The sequence below is a fragment of the Glossina fuscipes genome, unplaced genomic scaffold (assembly GCF_014805625.2).
Source record: "Glossina fuscipes isolate IAEA_lab_2018 unplaced genomic scaffold, Yale_Gfus_2 112, whole genome shotgun sequence".
Taxonomy (NCBI): domain Eukaryota; kingdom Metazoa; phylum Arthropoda; class Insecta; order Diptera; family Glossinidae; genus Glossina; species Glossina fuscipes.
The window spans coordinates 8182614-8205349 of NW_023998455.1; the positions used below are offsets into that span (position 1 = coordinate 8182614).

The 22736-nt window shown below is 33.5% G+C and overlaps 1 protein-coding gene across 2 annotated transcripts in view; it reads right to left on the reverse strand.

Annotated features, from left to right (window-relative positions):
• The window catches only part of LOC119639548 (dystrophin), a 179578-nt gene that overhangs the window by 76136 nt on the left and 80706 nt on the right, over positions 1-22736 (reverse strand). For both annotated transcript variants that reach the window (XM_038036990.1, XM_038036989.1), the window contains exons 7-9: positions 8945-9117; positions 5930-6080; positions 403-526 (exon numbers count right to left, since the gene is read on the reverse strand). In XM_038036990.1, coding sequence (XP_037892918.1) covers positions 403-526; positions 5930-6080; positions 8945-9117 — 448 coding nt within the window. The remainder of the gene's footprint in view (positions 1-402; positions 527-5929; positions 6081-8944; positions 9118-22736) is intronic.

Genomic DNA, 22736 nt, shown 5'->3' on the forward strand with positions numbered 1-22736 from the left:
GAATTTAATTTCTTTTAATTTAACTTTAATGCCGATCATATAATAAAACTGTGAAATGTTCATCAAGTCGAAAGAACTCTAAAGAACTTTATTATCTAAAGACACGTAATAAACATGCAAGTAAATAAAAAAAGAAGGCAAGTAGGAAATAAACATGAAACGTTAACGAAGGTCTTTAATGTTGCTTAATGCACATTTAAGGCATAGCGCAAAAACATACTCAACATATAATAATATGTGTCCTGACGTACACGATAAATGGAAACATGGTAGAGAATGAAGCTTTCAAAAATTGATTTCCCCAAAGCAGCGACTCAAACGATAGTGTTGTTAAAATTTAATTCTGTTCTCTTTTTTTTTTTGCCTTTTTTTTCTATAATTGAAATTCAAATATTGACTTACCTTCAGTATCGCTCGTATCGGAAACTGGTGGTTCACTGGCTATGTACTGACGTCCACTTAATAAATTGCTTTCAACAATTGGACGCTTATCCTCCAATTGACGGCGAAATGCTTTGTGATCATCCTGAAAAAAACGAAAAAAGAATAATATGTATAAAGGAAGAAAGCTATATGTACAATTACATATATGTGGAATGTTGAAAGGCAATCATTTTCAAATGTCTGGCGAGGATTAACACAATATAACAAACAAATAAATATTTTCTCCGATATTATGACTAGATAAGAAAAAATAGTATAGTGGACCGTGCCCCAACATAAATACCTTACACCACTTGGTAAAATTAATGATATAACGACTTTTTTAAATAATTCGTTACGGGAAAAGTGGCCCGATCCGAACCATTACCAATAGCGTGCAACTTCGGGCCAAAACAGGCCAGTCTATCAAAGTTCATCCAAATATCTGAAATTTTGTGGACTGTAGGTGGAACAGAAGAAAACAGCACGGAAACACGGACGAACAAACTTAGCGGTATAATAAAGGGTGGGTCTATCTCAAGTTCTTTTGCGTGTTGCGCGCATCGGAACAAGCTTAATATCTGCTTATGCCACAAGCGTACATCAGGTGTCAAATTTTAAGATCTGACAATGAAATAGAAAATGTAAAATAGTCGGAAAAGAAGGACAAAAGCGTAGGTCCTTTTTATATTTTTGGGCATTACACAGGGTCAAGGAAAAGCTTTTCTCCCCGTGTAATAGACATTGAACGTGACAGTCACTTGAAAAATTTTCTTTTAATTTTTGTTGATTTAATACTAATTCGGTGATAAAAGAATCCAAAACCAATTAGTGTGTGGCTTAAGTAACAAAATTTAATAATAAACCGAAAATACATTAAGTGTCCATTAAAGTGTAATATAAGAGACACACACAAAACATCCAGTGCTTTTTTCGTTTCATCCTTCTTGCTTTGTGCCCGAAATGTAATCAAATTTCTTATAACAATGTTTAGGTGCTAAAAACCGTCCTCTCCTCCCTTTTATTGTTCATCGTCTACAGGGCATTTATTGTTCGTGGGTATGTGTGCATGCATGTTCTTTATTGATTGTTAAATCTTATTTTAGGTTATTAACATCAATTCTTTTGGGATGCGTTGCTTTCCTTTACGGCACGGCACGCTCTTGTATCAACCTCAACATATCTAATAAATTCATGTCGATTTATCACAAAGCAAACGTACGTTACGGTAAAAAAGTTTCGAAATATTCTCTAGAACGTCTTATGAAATGAAAGATGACAAGTGAAAATTCGTATAGAAAATAATCTTTTGCTAACATTCCGCGCCTGAAAGCAAGCAAAGTGAAAATAATAATAATATCATAACAACTGTTTCCGTGTTTTACAAAATTGCCTGATGAGGATTAACTCATAGAGCAAAATTTCGAAAAATCATTTTATTACAATGAATAACTTATTATATCAATATAGTAAATCGCTTTAACGGGGATCACGAGTAAAGCAGCAGTACGCACGTTCCTGCTAAGAGCAGTGTACAATTCTCGTTCCGAATATATTTTGCACTTAATGCTTATTGAAGAGGAAAACAGAAACTTTGAATGAATCTTATATTATATATATATCACATATATATATTCTTAAAAGGAAAGAAAATTTTAATCGATTAAGGAAAACATTGAAGTTATAAAACGCTTTTATTTCCTGTTTATTGGTTGACGATGTCTTCATTTAAACGGAAATATAGTAATTTCTTGCGGTAAGCTACGGCATTAATAATTCGAGTCGCAGAAGCGTAACGAAACGAAGTTTGTACTAAGAAATTATTCTTTCCGTATGAGTAGCAATAGAACGCATGATTCACTTCATAAGCGTTTTACAATGCTACCGATTATTACTCATATGAAAATAACACTTATACGCCCCATTTGCCAACATTACACTAATTTAAAAAAAATTGCTGGAAGTTAAGAAGCGCTTACTCACGCCAATTGGTGGTATTGCTGAGCTCCCTCCTGTAACTTTATTATTATGAATTATATAATTACGTTCTACATCTCTGATGTGTGAAATTTGTGCGTAGGTACGTATCGCATAGAGGAGTTTGGGTTAAAGTATGCCCACCTTTTATTGTATCGATCGATTCGGAATCATTTCGTTAATCGATCTAAGCTTATCAGTGTGTTTATCTCGTCGTCCGTCGGTCGACGGTTCAATGAAATTTCATACAGTGACGTCTTTTATCCCAAACACGAACGCTATCGAAAACGGACAGGATTACATCGGATCACTTTTTACGCCACTTAAAAAACTGTTATATGAAAAAAACTGCAATTCTCAGAACTCGTTCATGAAAATCGCTCAGTCATAATACTTCAACATTCTAGATTAATGTGAAAAACTCGGGTCAAATGGACCAATCTTTTGAACCTCTCCCTTACAACCTTATAACTTTGTATGAATAATAGTAATATTATGCATGAATTAGCTGGACCGAATTGAACGTTGCAAGCCCTTGGTGAAAAAGTTTAGATTTTTATTGTTTCACGGACAGAACTTGGTTCATAACAGTCATTTGACATGGAAATTTGATTCGCATGGGTCTATTTTTAAACCCCATTTCTTAAGATGATTCTCACGAATTGGAAAAAAGAGTTTAGTTTTACAATGAAAATTGATTCATAGTGCATTGGTTACCCCTTCAATATAAGAATTTTCGTGAAAAGTACTCCCTTACCTAAAATGTATGTATAATTTTCGGTGTGTTATACTGCAAATGATGGAAGGATTGTGTCAGGCGAAGTAGCGTAACCTACTGAATATCGCCATCGTCGCACAGTAATGCTTGTTCTTGGTTTTACGTTGATTTTTTTATCGTCTCAGACTTTATTGAACATTCAACAATGATATGCAAAACGTTCTATGGGGAATTGAATCGTCTTTATGGTTCAAAAAGTCGATCCTCAAAGTCGCTATTTAAAAGTGTGCTTAAACTGTCCCTACTTTTGCCTCAATTGTCAAGTTTGACTTGACTTTAAAATCTTTACTGTATGTTCGTCATTCTCTAAGCGAAATATTTCAACTGATTTTTGAGAGGTTTTTTTGAAAAAAAAAAAAAAATAAAATGTCTTTAATTAGAATTAACGCCATTTCTTATTTTTAATATTAACATTTCAAAAAACTCTGCATGCTGTGTCACTACGAAATGAATGTTTTGCGGCTAACGTTGACGTTTGAAGATTGTCGGTTGCAAGAGCTACAGTGCCGCCATTTTAACATTGAATAAACAATTATGTAAGTCGTCGATAGGGGTATAAAGATGTGAAACAAATTCCTTGCGATGCTTGGATAAGTTTTTTATGAATAAATTCGACAAAATTAACTGCAATCCGTCTCTACCTAAAAGGCAGCTTTACTTCCTGCGGAAAATAACTGAATATGTAAATAGACATTCAAAAAAACTATTTTTCAAATAAACTTTTTTAAGTAACATAGATAGATATTTCAAAAATATATGTATTTTTACCTCAGAGCTTTGCTTTTCAACTGTTGGTATTATTAAAATTTATCTAAGGTAACGAAATAAACCCTTAAAAGTAGTATTAGTGCAAGTAGCAACTGCTAGCTCTTTTTTTTAAAACATGGTTAGTCCGGTCGCTTTTCAAGTACTGCGTGTGAAATCCTTTAATAAGGATCTCTTTTATTGTCTACCAGAAATTTGAAATTTCTATATAAAACCAATGTCTTGTTATGTCACTGCGACCTACTGCGTAAGCGATATTCAGAGAATGACAGCAATTGGCTTTCTACGGACATTACGTCAAAATAGTATTTTGCCCAAGTTAAGAGGAGCTTTTCTCGTTAGCAGTTGGAAGCCTATTTCGATTAAAGATGTATAATGATTCAACGCATTGTGAAAGCGTTTAAGGACAAGAGAATTTTTATTTGTTAGTATGTATTAAACTCTGATTAAGGTTTACATAGTTCAGTACGTATGTGTATATGTCATTCTGCACATTGCATTCTGCAATTCTGCTTTCAACAAATTCTTAATGATAATTTTAAATTTTTATCGCCCATATTAATTTTCACCCTTTAAAACGGAATTTTCCATTTTTTTGTAGCTACTTATGTTTGCGTAGTTTGTAAATTTCGCGATAAATGCTTTTTTTAAACTAAAATATTTCAAAAAAATTTCACACAGAACTACATCTGTCCCCTTAATTACTCGGATAACTGTCGGAGATGTCATCCCATTCCCGTAAAAAAGTTTATCACTCTCACTTGCAGTATGCATTACCCGTAAATAAAGAGTTGTATGTACTTGTAAATTGTGCGTTGCTTTCCTTTTAAGGGCTCGCTTCCATTTGCACTGGTTATTATTGACACAGTATTATTACTTTCTCTCTTTCTCTCCCCCTTATTATTAATGTAATTAATATCACTCATACGCATCGTTGTATTTATGATAAAAATTAATTAAATTTCTTTTTTCTTTTCTTTGCCAGTAGATCTTTTTTCTTCTCTTCAAGAAGCAGCACACATCCATATAAGAGTGTTTTATGAGTACGCAGGAGCCCACAAACACCCAAATGCAAATATATGAGTATTTTATGTATTTGAATATATTTATGTGTAAATGCGGTTACTGCCAAGTATAGTAATAATTACTAACAAAAACAACAGCGAATACGATAACAACAAAGTAAGAAAAAAATTCCATTAATAAAAATTTTCATATATGCTCATGCATAGTCGGTTAAAAGCTGAGTTAAAGGCACAACCTACGCATGAACATCATGCTTTTTTGATCGTATTTATTATTGAAAGAAGAACCAGAAACACAGCAGCACATGTAATGTTATGGTGAAAGTAAATATTTAAATCGTATACGCATAAGAACGAAATGAATGTGTTGTATAAAGAAAAAGTAAAGAAGAAAGGGAGATCCGAACAACAGGAGGAAACGATGAAAGTGTAAAATAAAAATCTCGGAACGCATTTGCTATGGCATACATCACAACATTTAATAGCTGCTATACGTAAATATATGGGCACATATAAACAATTCAGTGAATGAAAGCAGGAATACCTCAACGAAATATGGCATAAAGAGTGACTACAAATGCGGGAGTAAAACTCAATTTTATTCCTTTTTTTTTTCTCTTGTTTTTAGGGTTTTTCGTCTCTCTGTGTTCTTATAACAACAGCCTGAAATCGTAGAGAATACAATTAAAAGAAAACAGCAGAGGACGTCAGGCGTAAAGTTTTACAGTCCATTAAATCTCGGCGCAGTTCGTATCAAAGAAATGAGTAAGAGGTTTACACATTTGCTCTGACATACACTTAATATTCATGTATATTGTAGTAGTAAGCGACCATTAGTAAGCGACCCCTTTGCCAAGGACTAAAATTCTCAATTTATTTATTAAAGCAGCGCAATGGGCTTTAATAAGCAGTCACTCTTACTCAATGGCCTTTATAAAGTGGACGAATTTTTAATTCTTACCAATTGCTTTTGTAAACTAGCAGCATCTCCTCTAACCGGGCCGACACCAAGTGTCGATAGTTCGGTATCTTTGCGTATGACCCATTCGGTTAATTCCCGTAATGATAATAGCAACGCATTCCAATGCTCCGAATTGTTCTCCAAACGATTCCTGTCGCAACGAAAAAGCGAAGAGAAAAGAAGAAAAGACAAAAAACATCATAAAAATATTTAAATTTAATTTACATTTAAATTAAAATTATAATAATTAACACTTTATAAATAGTTTGGCAAAGCAAGACTTAGTAAATGCCTCATAACTTTTAATGGCGCGATTTCTAACTGTTTTCTCTTATTCCGCGTTTCTTTATAGTTTTCATTTCTTTTATGCTTTTATAAAATTTTTATGGTTCTTTTCAATTTCTCAGTTTGTTTCGTTTCTCTTTTTTTGTTTATTATTTCTATATTTCGTTTATTTTTTCAATTTTTTTTTTTTCTTTCATTTTGCGTTAATAAAATCTTATGCATTGCTCCCCATGGCATGCAGTTCGGTTGGTTTGTTTGATTATTATCTCTCATTGTGTATTATAGTCGAGAGAATGGCAAATGATTTTCAAAAAAAAAAAAAAAAAAAGAAAAAGACTTTCTTGTACTCTGCGGAAAGAATATCTTTTCATTCTCATTGTGTTTACTTATATACTTGATAATGTTAAAGAAAATTTTCTTTCATGCGAGAAACTATTAAAAAATAAAAGTTCAATTTTTCGACAAAGGGTTGGGTAGCTGCTGTTAACAACTTGAGTGATCTTTAATTTATATGAGGAAAAGAAAATATTACTTGAACGAGTTTTATAAGAAGATGTTTATTTTTTCAATTTTAATTTATTGCTCCTTAAAAGAACGTTCGCTTTTAAAAAGGATTTTAAACTGTATCGTCTTTCATGGAGCCTTCCTTGCTGTGAAACCAGTGTATATGTTGTGTATCGCAATTTCAAAGCTTAAAGTTGTTCGTCAACATATATATCATGTGGGAAAACCCGTTCTGTCAAAGTGGAATGATGAAATGAAGATACATCCCTCCGCTAGGCTCAATAAGTGTTTTCAACACAGCTTCACCGTCATTCGTTACTGATACGCCACTTTCGAGTTATATTTTTTAAAGACCTGCGTATAAAACCCAATTCTTAGTTCGGTAGTGAAATTTTTATACTCTCTGCTGGTAATGAAATTTATTGTATCCGCTTTATATTACGTAAGGCAGGCGATCAATTTTATATAACGAAAGTCACATATGACGCGACTGCTAAAAGCTTTAAAAATATATGTCTTCATGTCATTAATGCAGAGGTGTAATAAAACTTTTATTGTTACGACTAAGCGACAATAGTGTGCGATTCGTGTAATGAGGTATGAACAATTTAGGTGCAGATTTCAAAAAGGAAAATAATTGCTTCGTCTTTCAGAGGCATCTTAAATATCGTGGATCATTTTTATTAGCTTAGTTTTATAAGTTAATACAAAAAAATTCGGTTAATAGAGTGAACCAAAGAATTAGAATTTATTTCAAAAAGAGAAAATAAAAAGATCTACAGAATACATCCTGATATGGAATTTGCAGCGTAAATTCAAGGCCGTTCTTCACAATATCTTGTCAGACTGAGCAATCAAGTAATTTGCCTGGTAATTACCTGGTATAGTCCATTCACCAATTAATTTAAATTTTTTAATGAATTTTTTAGGTTTATGTAGTTAGCTTCTTTTTATCTATTTAAACATCAAATCTGCTTTGTTCCATTATTTTCATTAGGGGAGAATAATCTCTGTCTTTTCCTCACTTTTCTATAACAATCTACTAACCCGTTTAATGCTCAAGAAAACTTTCCTATTAAGATGTTGCTTCGACATGGAGAAGCCACGCACTGCTATCCAGTACTGCTCCCTTCTGGTCCCTTTGGAAAACGGAACTGACTGACGGTAGCAGTTACTTACTTTGATGAAATTAATTGATTGCTACAGTTGTAGTTATCCCTAGGTGCTCCAACTACACAATTTATAGTTTTAAGGATATTTGTGTACACAATTAATTAAAAGGTTACTATCGAAAAGCAGTAAGTACATGATTTGTATATCAGAGCTCTTGACAAATTACTACTCTAGGGCAGAAGATTGACAATAACGTTTCGCACAAGAATGAGAAAGTGTTTCTCCTCTATTATGCATAAAAGGATTTCATCCTTGAGCTTGTAAATATTCAAATGCCACGAAAACGAGCAACATACAACAACAATAATAATAATAATAATAATAATAATAATAATAATAAGACGAGAACATAGTAGAAGTTTTCCTTTTCCCCATGTTCTTCCTTACTTTTCATTGCTTAACGTGCGCACATATCACAAACGTTAAGACACAAATATCTAAAGTTTATCCGACAATTAGTCAAAAGGAAAATTCGTGCTGATATATGTTTCCTGGAAGGAGCGGTGTACGTATGTATGTAATTATAACGAGTAAGTTGCTGTCATTGACATTTGAAAATTTTTTTATGCAAATAATCCGAATATATCACAAAATTCATATGAACAAAGGGGAACTTAATGAATGCGATCAGACGTAAGGACAATTTGAAAGCAAAGTTTTTACTACAATTCATTACCAGTAGCATTGTCTTCTAGGCTGACGTATGCAGTTATGAAGATCAAAGATGAGAATTTTAAAAATTGCAAAAGAAACGTCAATCATTTGGTAGATACGAGCTAACACATAAAACTCGACAAGGAAATACATAAATGCATTAATTAAAATTGAACACACAGCAGCAAGATAGATAGATAGATAGACAGATAGATAGATAGATAGATAAAAATGTTATCGCACAATTACAATTCAACTTGTTATGAAAGTAATTTCATAACAAGTTTTCATCTCCTTCTTTTCCTTCCCACGATACAGTCAAGTTATTACAAGTTAGTTGGTTGGTAGAAGAAACGGTGCCTCTTCTCTCCTATCTCTTCTAATATTTATTTCGCTTACCTTATGGCAATGCTTTTTGATTTTAAATTATTCCAACGTTGATTCATTTCATCCAACCGTCGCTGCAGCATTACAGCGTCTTCCTGTGAGGTTAGTGAACCCAAAAGTTTACGGCCAGTGCCATCGAGACGATCATATACCACACGATGAGTTTCAATTTCCGATTGCAAGTCCTACAAAAAATGGGAAACCAACAAAACATAAAACATTACATCATCCATCTGCAACATCATACACATAAATTGCAATGAACAAAATCTAAGGTGAGATTAAAATAACGCGTTTGTTATGAGATTAAAATGTAAAAGCGCTAAAAATTCGAATAAAAAAGAAAAGAAAAGAAGAGAAAAGAGAAAAAAAAAAAAAAAAAAAACTATGCAAAATAAATTTATTCATAAGTATTACCTCTACTAACAAACAACTGTGATTCGTATTCTCTAACGCATACATTCACAATTGTGTAAATGTAGTATAACGGAATTTTCTGTACATTTTTCATTTTTCATTTTATCTACCAGCCGTACACAAAGTCTAATCTACTGAGAGTTTATAGGTATCCTCCTAATCTTACAAATATATATATATATATGTGTATATATATGGACGATTACTAACTTGTTGCAGTTTGGAGTACAAGAATATATATAAAATTAAGAAACAATTGAATTGATTACGTGCTAAGTAGAAATTACTTTCGCATTTGTAATGCCGCGGACTTAATTCTACAGAGGAGCACAACATTATTTTAAAAGTTTTTAAAAACGCTAAACACACACTCGGTGTGGAAAGGATACTCTTAAAGACAACGGAACGTATTTCATCTCAAAGAATTTTCATTACAATGCACTTAACACACCCCAAAAATGCGATCTTCTCAATTAGTTAAGTGCAACTGCAAGTCTTTTATAGCAGGAATGAGAAGTTTTCCGTTCTGGCCAGACTGCCGTTTACTTCAATGAAATACATCTTGTTACAGAATGTCTCTCCTTTTTGCATTAAAAGAGAAATTTTCCAAATTTTAAAGTGAAGACAAAAATTTAATCAATTAATTAATATTCTTAGCTTTCGGTTATAGTATCGTACGATATAGTATTAACACAAAGCCTCGGGGTCGCATAGAAATAACGGAAAGAAAGGCTAGCTTTTTCGCATTGAAAGGAGTAAGTAACAAAGAAAATTTCGAACAAGCTTTCATACTGAGAGCGATTTCATTGATTTCCCCATTTCCGGAATTTCAGGTGAAATTAAATACAATCAGCAAAAAATCGTAATTGTCGTGCCATCCAGCAGAGCAAGGATGTGAAGTTCATTCCTCTGTGTTTTTGTTAAATTAGCAATCGATAATGCATTACTGTTATGTATATTGCATTATGTAAGTACGTTCACTAGTTTTTTTGCTCATTAACAGGAAAAGGAGGGAATAAAATTATTCATTGCAAGTAGCAGAAAAAAGGTAGCTTAGAACGTTACATACATTTTTTTTATTGTTACGTATGTTGAGCACCTCGGGGGATATCTCCAACACACTCTGATGGTCGGGAAAGGCGCATGGGTACAGTTGTGCACAGTTAACTTAAAAGTGGGAACATCAAGCCTGGCGGGAAAGACAGTTGCTAGGAGGCTGTCTTCAACGTGGGCAGTTGGGTTAAAGAGCGACGAGTCGCTGTATAGTGTCGCACGACACATAGCGAATTCCAGGATAAGTTTGTGGGGAAGATGGGAGAATCGTGTACACTTTTGAAAGGAATTAATTGGCGAACAAAATTCTGTAGAGCGGTTGACCTACATAATTGCCTTCATTACGCCGCTGCTCAAGGGCATCGAAAATTTTGGACACAGCCTCATCGCCCATGAGTGTGTGAACCCTTCGTTTTATGCGGCAAATGGTCTTCAAGTCAAGTTTGGAAGCTGGCTCCGCGATGCCGAGTTCTTTTTTAACTTTGGCCCAATGCAGACGGCGTAAATTGTACAGGTGTCAGCTGCTGTGTACTTTGCACTGCTTTAAACAAACTGAGCCGTTGACTGAGAATATATATACCGTCCATCGAACATATATACTGTCCGTAGGTGTTCTCATACCTAGAACATATTAAAGGTTGCCACTTACTCTACACCACCAAAGTGCAGGCGTTGTTCATCGCCCTTCTTGCGCGTTAAAGCTAACCCTATTTGTCAACGTCTACTCCATTAGCTTTTGTTGAAGAAAAAGAAGTGAGACAAGGTGCTGCCGTCTGCAAACGAATTGACAGGATTTTCCCGTTACGCACAGAAGATCATTGATGAGCATCAGGAACAGGGAGGGAGAGAGAGAGAGAGACAGAGCGCTGAGCCTAATCCTCCTGCTTTAAGGTGTGATCGGTTTAGTTCTTATCGAATAATTGTTTACGAAACCCGTTGTGGTGTAGTGAAATTGGCGTCGACATAAATGAAAGGTAGATTGTATCGATGAGATTGTAGAAGCAGCGAGAGGCGTGAGTTTTCAGTTCGTCAAATTTATATATATTTTCACTACATACGTTCTTGTAAACATTAATTCTACATTTACAGGTGGAAATTAGTGGATTATTGATTGAAATGCAAGCTTAACGCGCACTAATGATTTCAATTGCAATTGTTTGAGAAAGCCACTAAAATCATTCCTTATGCAAAGCTTGTAAACGCTTGAAGTTGATGATGTAACTTTATAGACTTACATCATCTACTTCGGCTCCAAGCAGAAACAGTTACAGGATGGCTGCTGCACGCCTATATTACAATACAATAATATCAACGGTTACAAGTACATAAACGGTTATGTACATAGACGAGTTTTCCCTCTTTCCCTCTACGTTTTCCACTTTAGAATCAAATATATTTTGCTATTTTTTTTTTATTTTTATTTTTTGTTTTGATATTATAAACAACATGGTGTAGATTTTTCACAAACAAACAACTATAAACCGGGCGGAGAAAAACGGCGGTAGAAAGTTTTTCTTTTCTTTTATATATATATATATATATATATATATATATATAACAATACTGCAGCAATGCATAAATATGAGTTTGTTTTGATATGTTTATGTGTTTGTATGTTAAAACAAAATATGCAAATATTTTTGTTAGAAGGTTTTTTTGTGCTGGAACAGAACATAACAGAAAACAACTACAGACTGGTTTTTATGAAAAAAAAACAAAAAAAAAGCAAAAACAAAAACTGAAAACTCTATGAAAAAATTCTAACCTGTCAACATGATTTGATGTCGTCTATAAATGCGGAATAAAACAAGGATTAAATGTAAATATGAATATTGGCAGTTGTAAGCGACCCAAACGCACACCCTTACACTTATGCTTAAGCTTAATAAACTTTCAAAGATGACGAGAATGATTAAAGTCACTTAATCGCCGTTTATAAGCTACGCTTCATTATATTTTTTTTTTTGTCAGGTCTGGATTCTTGAAAGATGCCTTTCAAGTCCTGCAAGGGATCATGAAATCATTTAATTCCTAACATTTTGCACCTTCCACTACATGGACTTGAATGAAGCCGTTAAGCAGTAAAACATGAAGAAGTGTATAAGAGTCGCTTATGAAATACAACATTAACATGCATATGTGAATTGTACGTATGTGCGTGTATATATATATTCTTTTAAATATATATGTATGTGTGTGCATAAATGCATTTGTTTTATACAGTTTGTTGACTTCAATTACAAATTCAAATGTAAGCGACTTTGCTTTCAATATTTTTTCATTTTTCCTTTTTTTCTCTCTTTCTTTATTGTATTTATGCATATAATGCGTTATTAAAGAGCAATTATATCCAAACTACTCTTCTTTTTTTTCTGGAGCATAACCAAACCCAAAATAAAAATACATGATTTTTGAAATGTTTTTACTAAATATTTTAAATCGGTTTGGAAGAGAAGACGGGGCACGCATCCAGAGGTAGTGATACACTGTGATTTTTGTTTATCATATATTTTTGCTGCCAAAAATTGTTGCAAATTTTTTGTTCTATGAACAAAAATTCTTATGTTCAGCAAACTTTTCATTATGTCCGCTGCGATAGCTACGAATAAATGACCCAATTTTATGTGATTTAATTTGTAATAAAACAAAAAACACAACACAACACAGCACAGAGCAACGCCGCACATCAAAAATTTTTCATTATCTGTCGCTTTTTCCCTCTAGCCTTTACAAAATTGTTAAAATTTTTGCATATCCATCAACCGGAAGGTCTATTAACTTTGTCATTTATTTTACCGCACCAAAAGCTTCAAAATGATATTCTGTTTATGAGCATATGCACACTTGATTACAACCATATTCCACACTTTAAAAATTCTACCTTACTTGTTATGCGTAGTAAAGGTCGTCTCTGCAACAGATTCTCACCTTGTAAACATGATGACTACGAACATAGAATGAATTGGAGATCATGATCTAGCTGAGCTCATTGATATTTGCATTGTCCATAATAATGCACGAATGTGTTTTAAATTTCGTTACGCATATGCATGTAGATATGTGTAGTCAGATATCCTTCAGAATTAATTCGTATCGTAAGTTGCAAATTTCGAAATAGATTTCGTATACGAATCTTCAATATTCCAATCAACAATCCAGCCAACATATTATCCCAATTTAAGGCTAAAATTTAATGCTTTGGTCTAAATAAATACAATAATAATAATAATAATAATAATAATAGCACACAGCTGTCGAGAACCAAAGGATTCGTTTCAAACTACGTTCACAGGTCCTCTTTCTAGTTTTATTATTTAATGCTAATGAAGGTCATCCGAGCGTATAAGTAATATTGGTAACATATATTGTACAAAATTATGCATTTTGTGTGAAATACATTGCGTATGCAAAGAATACAACGATATACTAATTGCGTCAATCTGCTTGCAATGTCTAGACAGACGGATAGGCATCACAAAGCCAGGCTAAGAGTGGCCTAGGGTAGACTTAAACGCGAGTAGACCTTAAGCCGTCTACCTTTAGTTTAGCATCCTTCTAATACAGACATTCATTGCACACAATAGCCCAGAATTTATAGGAAAAAAAGCAAAAATAAATCGTTGATAACATTATGTGCTTGCTTGCATGAACTTCGATCGCTTTTCTCACTTGGAAAATGCATTTTAATTATTAACAAGGCGTACTGATTCGCAGCAGACGACAGTTTTTGGATGGCCTAAGTACTTGCTAGAGAGAGGTTTAAGAAATCAAATGAACCCTAAACGACCATTGGACACCTCCTAGTGCAACGAGGTGTTGTGCGATTAGCTTGAAATAGTAGCGTATCCGAGTCTTGCCACAAAGTGATTATGTGAACTACTCTTCCTTGTTTTATTAGAGGAATTATTTTTATCAAATCCTTGTTATATTAAAAAAGTTTTTAGTAGCAGATGTTTTAATTATATCATAGGATTTATTTTCATATTAGATGAAAAAGAAATATTTTTTTTTTATTAAAAAGTACAACGACAGGTCGACAGTTCGACAGGTACGGTTAAAGCTGATTTACGGAGGGAAGATATGAACGATAAAATAAAATGATTGCTTAATTTAATTTCAATTTATTTTTTCTTATGAATGCAATTGTTTTTATTATTTTTAAAATATATACCGGTTATCTACGTGTACCTTTGAATCAGTATTAAGCACAAATAAATCTTGATTTAATCAATCGAATACACTTCCTTTTCGTTAACTCACTTTTACGTGCTTAACCACACAAGTTGGTTGGCCAAAGCAAGAGCTTTTCCAATGGGATCATTTACTTGCGTATATTTCAATATTTTATAGACAACATGTATATATATATACACATCATACATAATTTAGTAAAAATAAGCGATTGATCTAATAAGACTATAAATCACTTGCAGTTCAATCACATAACTCTATGATACAAAAAAAGAGATATTTTAACAGTGACACTGGCTAGAAAGTCTCATACAGCCTCATACAGAAAATATAAATACGATAGAGATTAAAAGCGATTAGAGAAAGTCACAAAAGAAATGCTGGATCATGTCTAGCATAGTTATCTTCCGCTTGAAACAACAAACATTTGCAATCGATTTCGCATTACTTGTAGGTAGGTAGACTGTCGCATAGCTTTGCAATATTAATAAGAAACAGTATTGAGTATGTGGAGTGTCTGTGTGTTCTGGTAAGGTCAGATTCACAGTTTGTTTAGAAGTGGCAAAAGATCAGCTTGTGACAGAGATATCTAGACTCTTGCGTATAAACAATCTTGCGAATAAGGATTAGATTAAGTAACCAAAGTACAAAACCAAGCATAATGCAGAGTTTTTAGCGAAAGTTAAGATATGCGGTCACATATCCTCTTGTTGTTCACGTATCTAGCACACTTCCTTATGCAAAAGCTGTACTTTGTTTTCTGAGACATCATCAAGATTGGCATATACGGCACTTAATAAGTTTCATATTAGTTTCACTAAATATGTACTAAGATGTCAGGCATAGTTTTCTTAAAACGTTACAGTTATCTTTACAGTTATATAACTAAGGGTGTGACATGCATTTAATCTATAGTAGAATTCAGCCGAGATTGAAAACAACACGTCAGCCTTCGCCATTACTACTACGTGTAGGAAAGCAAAATCCAACACTCTGCGCGATATAGTAAAAGCATTGGATTTGCAATGCAAATGCAGGACAATGTTGCGCAGACCATCATTTATTCATTCATCAAAGTCCTCAATAAGATCCAGTGGCCGTGAAAAATGTGTCTGCGCATTGCCAGCATATAGATGAAAAAACACTAAACAAAATCGGTCCTAATATTGAACCTTAAGGTACAGCAGAGTAGATTTCTCTCAAAGTAGACCAACAATTATTAACCTTTACACACTGATACCTATTGTGAAGATATGACTTTGTTAATTTCACAGTATACTGATCGAAGCTAAAGTGTAGTTTAAGATTTCTTTAAAAACCGTTATTGGCCAAGAGCCAAAGGCCAAAAGCCTAACCTGTGTCCTATGCCGGGCAAGTGTCTTGGGAGATATTAGTATTTCATGTTTGTCCGCATCTATGGCCTGATTGGTCCACACTCAATAGATTATTCTTTTCTAGATATAACCGTATCTGAGTCACAAGAAGCCGTTCAATACCTACGGATAAGGTCAGCAAAATATCGGCAGAGCAAAAATCGATTCGGGCGATTTTCCAACTATCAGAACAAGGACAGGTAGTAAAGATGTGACTGAATACATGGTGTAAGGAAATAAGTTTGCAATTTTCAAATGTCCACAGAACTCATGTAGCATAAAGAGATCAGTGTGTGGGAACTTGTTACGCTAATTATGATTTGAGCTAAATGGATGAATACCATCTGTTTGCTAACATCAAACTTCAACGATACTTCATAAGCGTTGTCATATAAATCAGGCGCAAGATTGCCCTTTGTTTACAATGCTATTGACCACAAATCTTATCCTTCCCAACCTAATAATTACATTTAATATTGCAACATATGGAGGCGTTTTTCTTCGTTTCTTTTAGACTCTGCTATTGAAATCTACCTAAGCGTGAATTTGACAACACGCACTAAAATCTGGTAAGTGTAATCATTTATCGTGAATGCCAGAGGGAGGGTCAAGGCCCACATATTGATCGTAGCGACATCGTACGTACATTATCATGCACGATTTATCGAGTGTAATGTTAGCTTCCTTTTCAAACTTCTATGCTAATCCTCTACTGGCATCAAAGGTGTAGGGAGTCCACGCACATCTATTTTATGCTAGGTTTTGATATGAACTCACTAATATCTGGAGTTTGCAGATTGTTCTAGATTGAATTGTTCGCGATCTACGATGGAGTTCCTGGTATGCCTGTAAGGGTTACAGTAAGACTTATCTTCTTTGTAATTATTTGCAACTGGTTCTACAACGGTTGTAACTTGCCTTCACAATTCTTTTCTTGCTTTTTAAAACAAGAGCTGTGCCATATAGCTGTGAAATCATTTTATAATGTGGTACTGTAACTGCATTGGACTCAACTTAGAATTCGGATTAAAAGCCACCACAACGAATCGACTTTTCGCTTGGCCTGACATATCTTGGCCTGTTTACGAAGATACGTCCACATAGGGCGGTAAGCCGGCCAAGGCACCTTACGTGGACTGTTAGGAATATTTGGACCCTCAAGATAATCAAAGGAAGGCAGACCTGTTTGCCTTCTTGGAGGCATTTAACTTGCTGAGCTATTCATCCACAACATTGCTGTGGTGTTCTTTGTATGCAACCTCAACTTGTCGTCTCGTTAACATGACTACTTGGAAAAGCAATATCATCAGCAACATATTGCAATGAAATCGAGATAATTGTAATCTCTCCTGCGAGAAAATGTGTTTTTGAAGTATTGCTTCCACATCCTTTTGCAAACATTTGATTTAATTAATTTGTTTGTTTGATTAGTTACTATTTGAAGCATTAATAATTGATTTTCAGTTATTACTTTTTCATAAATTATTGGTTTTTTTAAGGAAATTTTTTGTTCTCTTGTTCTCATGTTTTTTACTTGAATTGCGATAAAAAGCAAAGTCAATGATTTTACTTTTTTTTCATTTGCTAACTTTTTCCATATAATTCAAAGATTATTTGTTATATATATAGATCTCTTCAAAGTTTTTTCTTTTGTTTTTGTTTTTTTGGAATGATTATTCATTTTGTATGCATATCAATTAAATTAATTGCTATTGTCTGACCAGCCTATAAATAAAAGCATTATAGTAAATGACGTTTAGCACAATTATTTCAATAATAATTTTCGCAATCAATTAATAATTAATAATATTAAATGGATCTATTTTGTTTTTTTATCAAACTTTTACGATAATATATTTAATTAAATAATAATAATTTCAAATATTTGAAAACAATTGGAAAAAGTGGTAGCGAATAGAGGAAACTTTGACAACTGGCATTAAACAGATGTTTTTTTGTTAATTAAATCATAGTGAAGCATACGTAAATATTGATATGTGTGTATGTAAATAATTGCATATATATGTAATGTCCAATGGCAAGAAAACAAATAACATATGAACCCAAGCAAATAATCTAAAATAAATAAAAATTATTATTATTTAAGTAAACAGATACGCCTGAGGATATATAAACATGGGCATGATTGTTATGCTATTGTACAAATTTGCGCTTTTAACAACAAAAATGAAAAAATACCATAAACATAAATAGCTTTTATGCCTCTTGAGATTTGATTGAAATGGTTTTCGATAAGCATTAGATTAAATAAAATTTTATGCTCTTGAAATATATTATTTATCTACAAAAAAAGAACATATTTAATAAAACATAACTTTATCAAGGGCATTTGATGAAGCAGCTTTTCATATAGGCTCTCCTCTGTGTTTGTGGTTAATGAAAACTGTCTTGCAATTCGTTCATAGGACATTGATCAGGTTGTTTTAGCATATCGGGCTTACTATTGCCCGATATGCTTTCGGGCGTTAAGTTATACTAAGTTTACTATACAAACAACAAATTTTAATTTTCTGTTAAACAAAGTTCCGGAAGTTTTTAAATCAAAACAGATTTTCTAGAGGTTTTGAAAAAATATTATGCACAAAACGTGTCTTCATGTTAATTATCTCAAACTAATAAGAAAACTGAATATGTGCTCTACGGTTACATACTCTAGTTTCACTTTCTCGCAACACTTGGTTTGGCCATAGTGATCTTCCGAACCTTGCCATTACATTAGCTCATATAGAATAAATTTTCAAATTATCAACCAAAATGGTTTCCGAAGAAAACTGAATATGTACTGTTTCTGCATCGTTTGAAAGGCCATAGCTCAAGGCAAGACATTTAAGGATGGGTTTGTGGCTTTGCTAATCATATTCAAGCATAACTTCACACCCCTGCAATGGCTGTAAGAGACGAAAATGTCCCCTAATTGTCATGGGTGAGACATTTCAAGCCACATAAAACTTGGACGACACCCGTTACAGTTCCCTTTAGCTAACCTCATATTAAATTATAAACATTCTTTTATGCACCCGCTTTCACATGCACGCTCACATCTGCAGCAAGCAGCAAACAATGTAAACAATTAAATGACATTTCCTTTTCATGCTTGACCTAATGCAATTAATTAGCCAGTGCTTAGTGAAGTAAATTAAAAACGCAAAGGATGGGAAATATAATAAAAGAGAAGAAGAACACGTGTTTAATAGTAGCAAAGAAGGATATACAGCAGGCAACTCTCGCCTACATTCCTCTATGCATGACCACTTTTTATACAAATAAAATCGAACGAAAAACTGCATAACGCAGTAGAAATAGAAAGAGTAGTGCGCCCCGTAATAGTGTCATAAATTAAACAATTAGTTTGAGATATGGAGAGCACACGAAACGAAAACGTAACATTGCCGTTTCAAAAGTTGTAAGCGACGCTGTCCTATTAGTACAGATGTTATACGAAATGTAGTGATCGCGCTTTCCTTTATAAGCAAAATAATAAAAATTAAAGCATAAAAGGAAAATGAAAAGTAAGTAAAATTTTAAATGAGTTTTTTTATTTATGCACATTCTTGTGAAACCTTTAGCTATTAACTCGTTTTCATTGCTCTATGATAAACTGGAAGCGGTTTCAAGTTAAAACTAAAAATCTTGAAATTTTCTCTAGTTATTGACCATCCCATAAAGCATTTGCATTTTTTATCAACTCTTAAAGCAGTAGTTTTGTGTCTGCAGCACACCACAGGCATAATTTCATAATAATATATTTTTTCTTGGTTTTTTTTTTATGATTTAATTTATTTAATTATCATCAGCAAGAAACTTTAGAAAATATATGACCAACCGAGCTGAAGCAGTTTACAGTGTGGGAGCGAAAACGAGTGAGAGATAGAGAGAGAGAGAGAGAGAGACGTGGGGGGGGAGTGCGAAAGAATAGAAGAGAAAAAAAAAACAGATTCATGAGAAGATTGCGAGAACGTATAGAACAAATATTAAAACAATAAATGCACATTTAATATTATCTTGTGGAGTAGAGGAAAAAAGCACTATGAACACTGGATACCATTGTCACTGGAAGATAAAAGAACAGGAAAAACAATGAGCAAAAAAAGTAACTGTACGCAGCCATACGAACACACACATACACACACACACACACACACAAAGACACACACACGCACACATAAACACACACAAAAGTGCACATCATTTGGCTTTGGCTTATCCTTATACTTACACCACACTAAGCATATTATGTAGGTTTTGTTTGCCGTGCGATTATATGTGCATACATATATATAGATATAGATATAGATATAGATAGGTGCGTGTGCATGAGCATACATTAGAAACTGTTTGCTAAGCATTTTTTAAAACAAACTTAAAAATGAAAAATAAAAAATAAAAAAAGGAAAAGGAAAACAAACACCGAGCACTCAGAGTGGTGCTAAAATGACTGAAAAAACGTAAGAGCTTCTGTTCTATTCAATAGGAGAAGAATGGGAGAAGGGCTGTGTATAGGCTGCAAAGTATGATAAGTTTATTATCGTACATGGGGCTTAGATTAGCAACATTTTTCATTAACTTGCTTTTATGTAGCGTTACTTAACTTTATGCCACGTCTGCAAACTTGTTTTCTTTCATTTCAGATGTGAATGCACTTATCAGCTACATTTTATTACATTCCATAATCATGTAATTTATTGCTCCAGCTTCACTCTAGATCTTAGCGAGTGGTTATATAAAAAGAGATCTTAATAGGAAACTTGATGCCATGGGAATCTTGTCTCAAATCAGCTCGTGCTCGAAAATAGAGCATTAAATGATCAACCGATAGTCGTTCTTTGGAAATTTGGGACAGGAAAACCTTTACCTTTAGAAACGAATTACAGTTTCAACAAATCCTCGAGAAGAAATCACGACGTAAAGCAGCAAAGAGCAACCATCTGTGCCGAAAAGTCTTTGCTTGCAGTCCCTTCTTGTATCGAGCCTCGTACTTCCTGAGACCGTTGGAAAGTGTGCGACTTTTTAGAGCTATCTTCTTCATCACTGTATCATACTTTCATAATTGCATGCTAAACCTTTCTATAAGATTTCAACACCGCCAGAAACATGACTTTCCTTTCCTCTTTTCTTTCTTAATAGCGACTTCATTTAGTGTAAAGAAATCAATCTGCAAAACTTTTTTAAGATAACACACATTTTTTTTTTTTTTTTTTTTATTGCAGAAAACACAGTGTAGTGTAATGGACATTTGGGGAAAAATGAATTATCTTTGTGGAAGGACCCATTCATTAAGCGTATCTTAAGCGTATCAATGGCGTACTTTTAATAATTAATTTTAAATTATACCGATAGGTTACCTCAAATGGTTCTTTCATTTCTTATCGACAGAAACGAAGAAAAGGAAACAAGGAAGATGCAAGATATCTGCCTAATTGTTGAGTAGATGATTGATACGAGATTGTACACAAATACAAAGCATATATGTTTTTTCGTGAAGTTTTAACGGTACGAATGAAATCTCGAAGTTAATATACTTCCACTCTCAAGTGTCGAGTTATAGAAAAAAGAGAAAAAAAAAAAAAAAAAAAAATGAAAAAAATTTGTACTGCGTCAACACAATTTTCGAAGCAGTAACAAAATCTGTAAGCGTTTGAAAAAAAGCCGTTATTGAGTTGGGATGTGTTTTACGGCAGTTAAAAGGTAACGTAGAACATATATTGTGCGTCAACACTTGTGCTGTTGCTTTGTTTTTTTGCACAGCACCTACAACAACAAAACATGCAATTAGACTAGAATACAGAATACCTGTTGTATCTTGTGTGGCATAGAAAGAATGGAAAGATGACTTTGATTGTTTGGCACGTTGGCTATGTGTGGAAATGAAACAAACAAAACAAAAAAGGAGAAATAATTCTTTCTGTTTCTGTTTTTACGTCTTGTTATTTTTATAATTGCTACGTTCTCTGGATGATGCGTGAGCTGATTGTGTTTACGGTTTTTAGAAGCCGTATACAGAGACACTTATGTACATGTATAGATTAAAAGAGAAGAAAAATTGAATACTTTTACTTCTGCTGAGTGTCTGAGTGCGAGGAGGACCTGTTTGTTAAGACACTTGTAACTACTCTTCTTTCTCTTCTATGAACTCTTTTTCCTTTAAGTTTATTTATTTATTTTTTTGTTTTTGTAATAACCTTCTTCTGTCTTTTATGATTATTAACATCAACATCAACATCAGCATCATTGTCATCATGTTGTCTGTTGAGGCTGCCGTCAACAGCGTATACATATCAGTCAGTTATAGTATTTCTCACCTTTTTTATTACACACTTGAGCCAGAAAAACAAACACTCTCTGCACAATGATACATAGGCTAGCGCGCAAACATATACACACATACGCACACAAACAAACTTACAAGAAAATAGGCTTTTTTCGTTTAAATTGACTTTATTATCTCTTTGTGTGTTTGTTTTTGCCGTGTGACAGTTGGTAGTAGATCCAGATACTATTCCTTTACTTAGATTCGTATCCTTATTCTCTTATACACCCGTCATAGTGCACGTTGTGCGGTGACAGTATATTATTTTTATGCTGAGGTTTAGCACTTTTAAACACGACTCAGTTTTTGTGTAAATGATGTTTATGTGTTGTGTGTGATTTTTAACAGGCCTACAGCTATTAACCCAATTCTCAAGAATTTCATTTTTAGGCTTTACAGGCAGCAGGCAGGCGTGTCTCTTCTTTTTTTTTTTTTTTTTTTT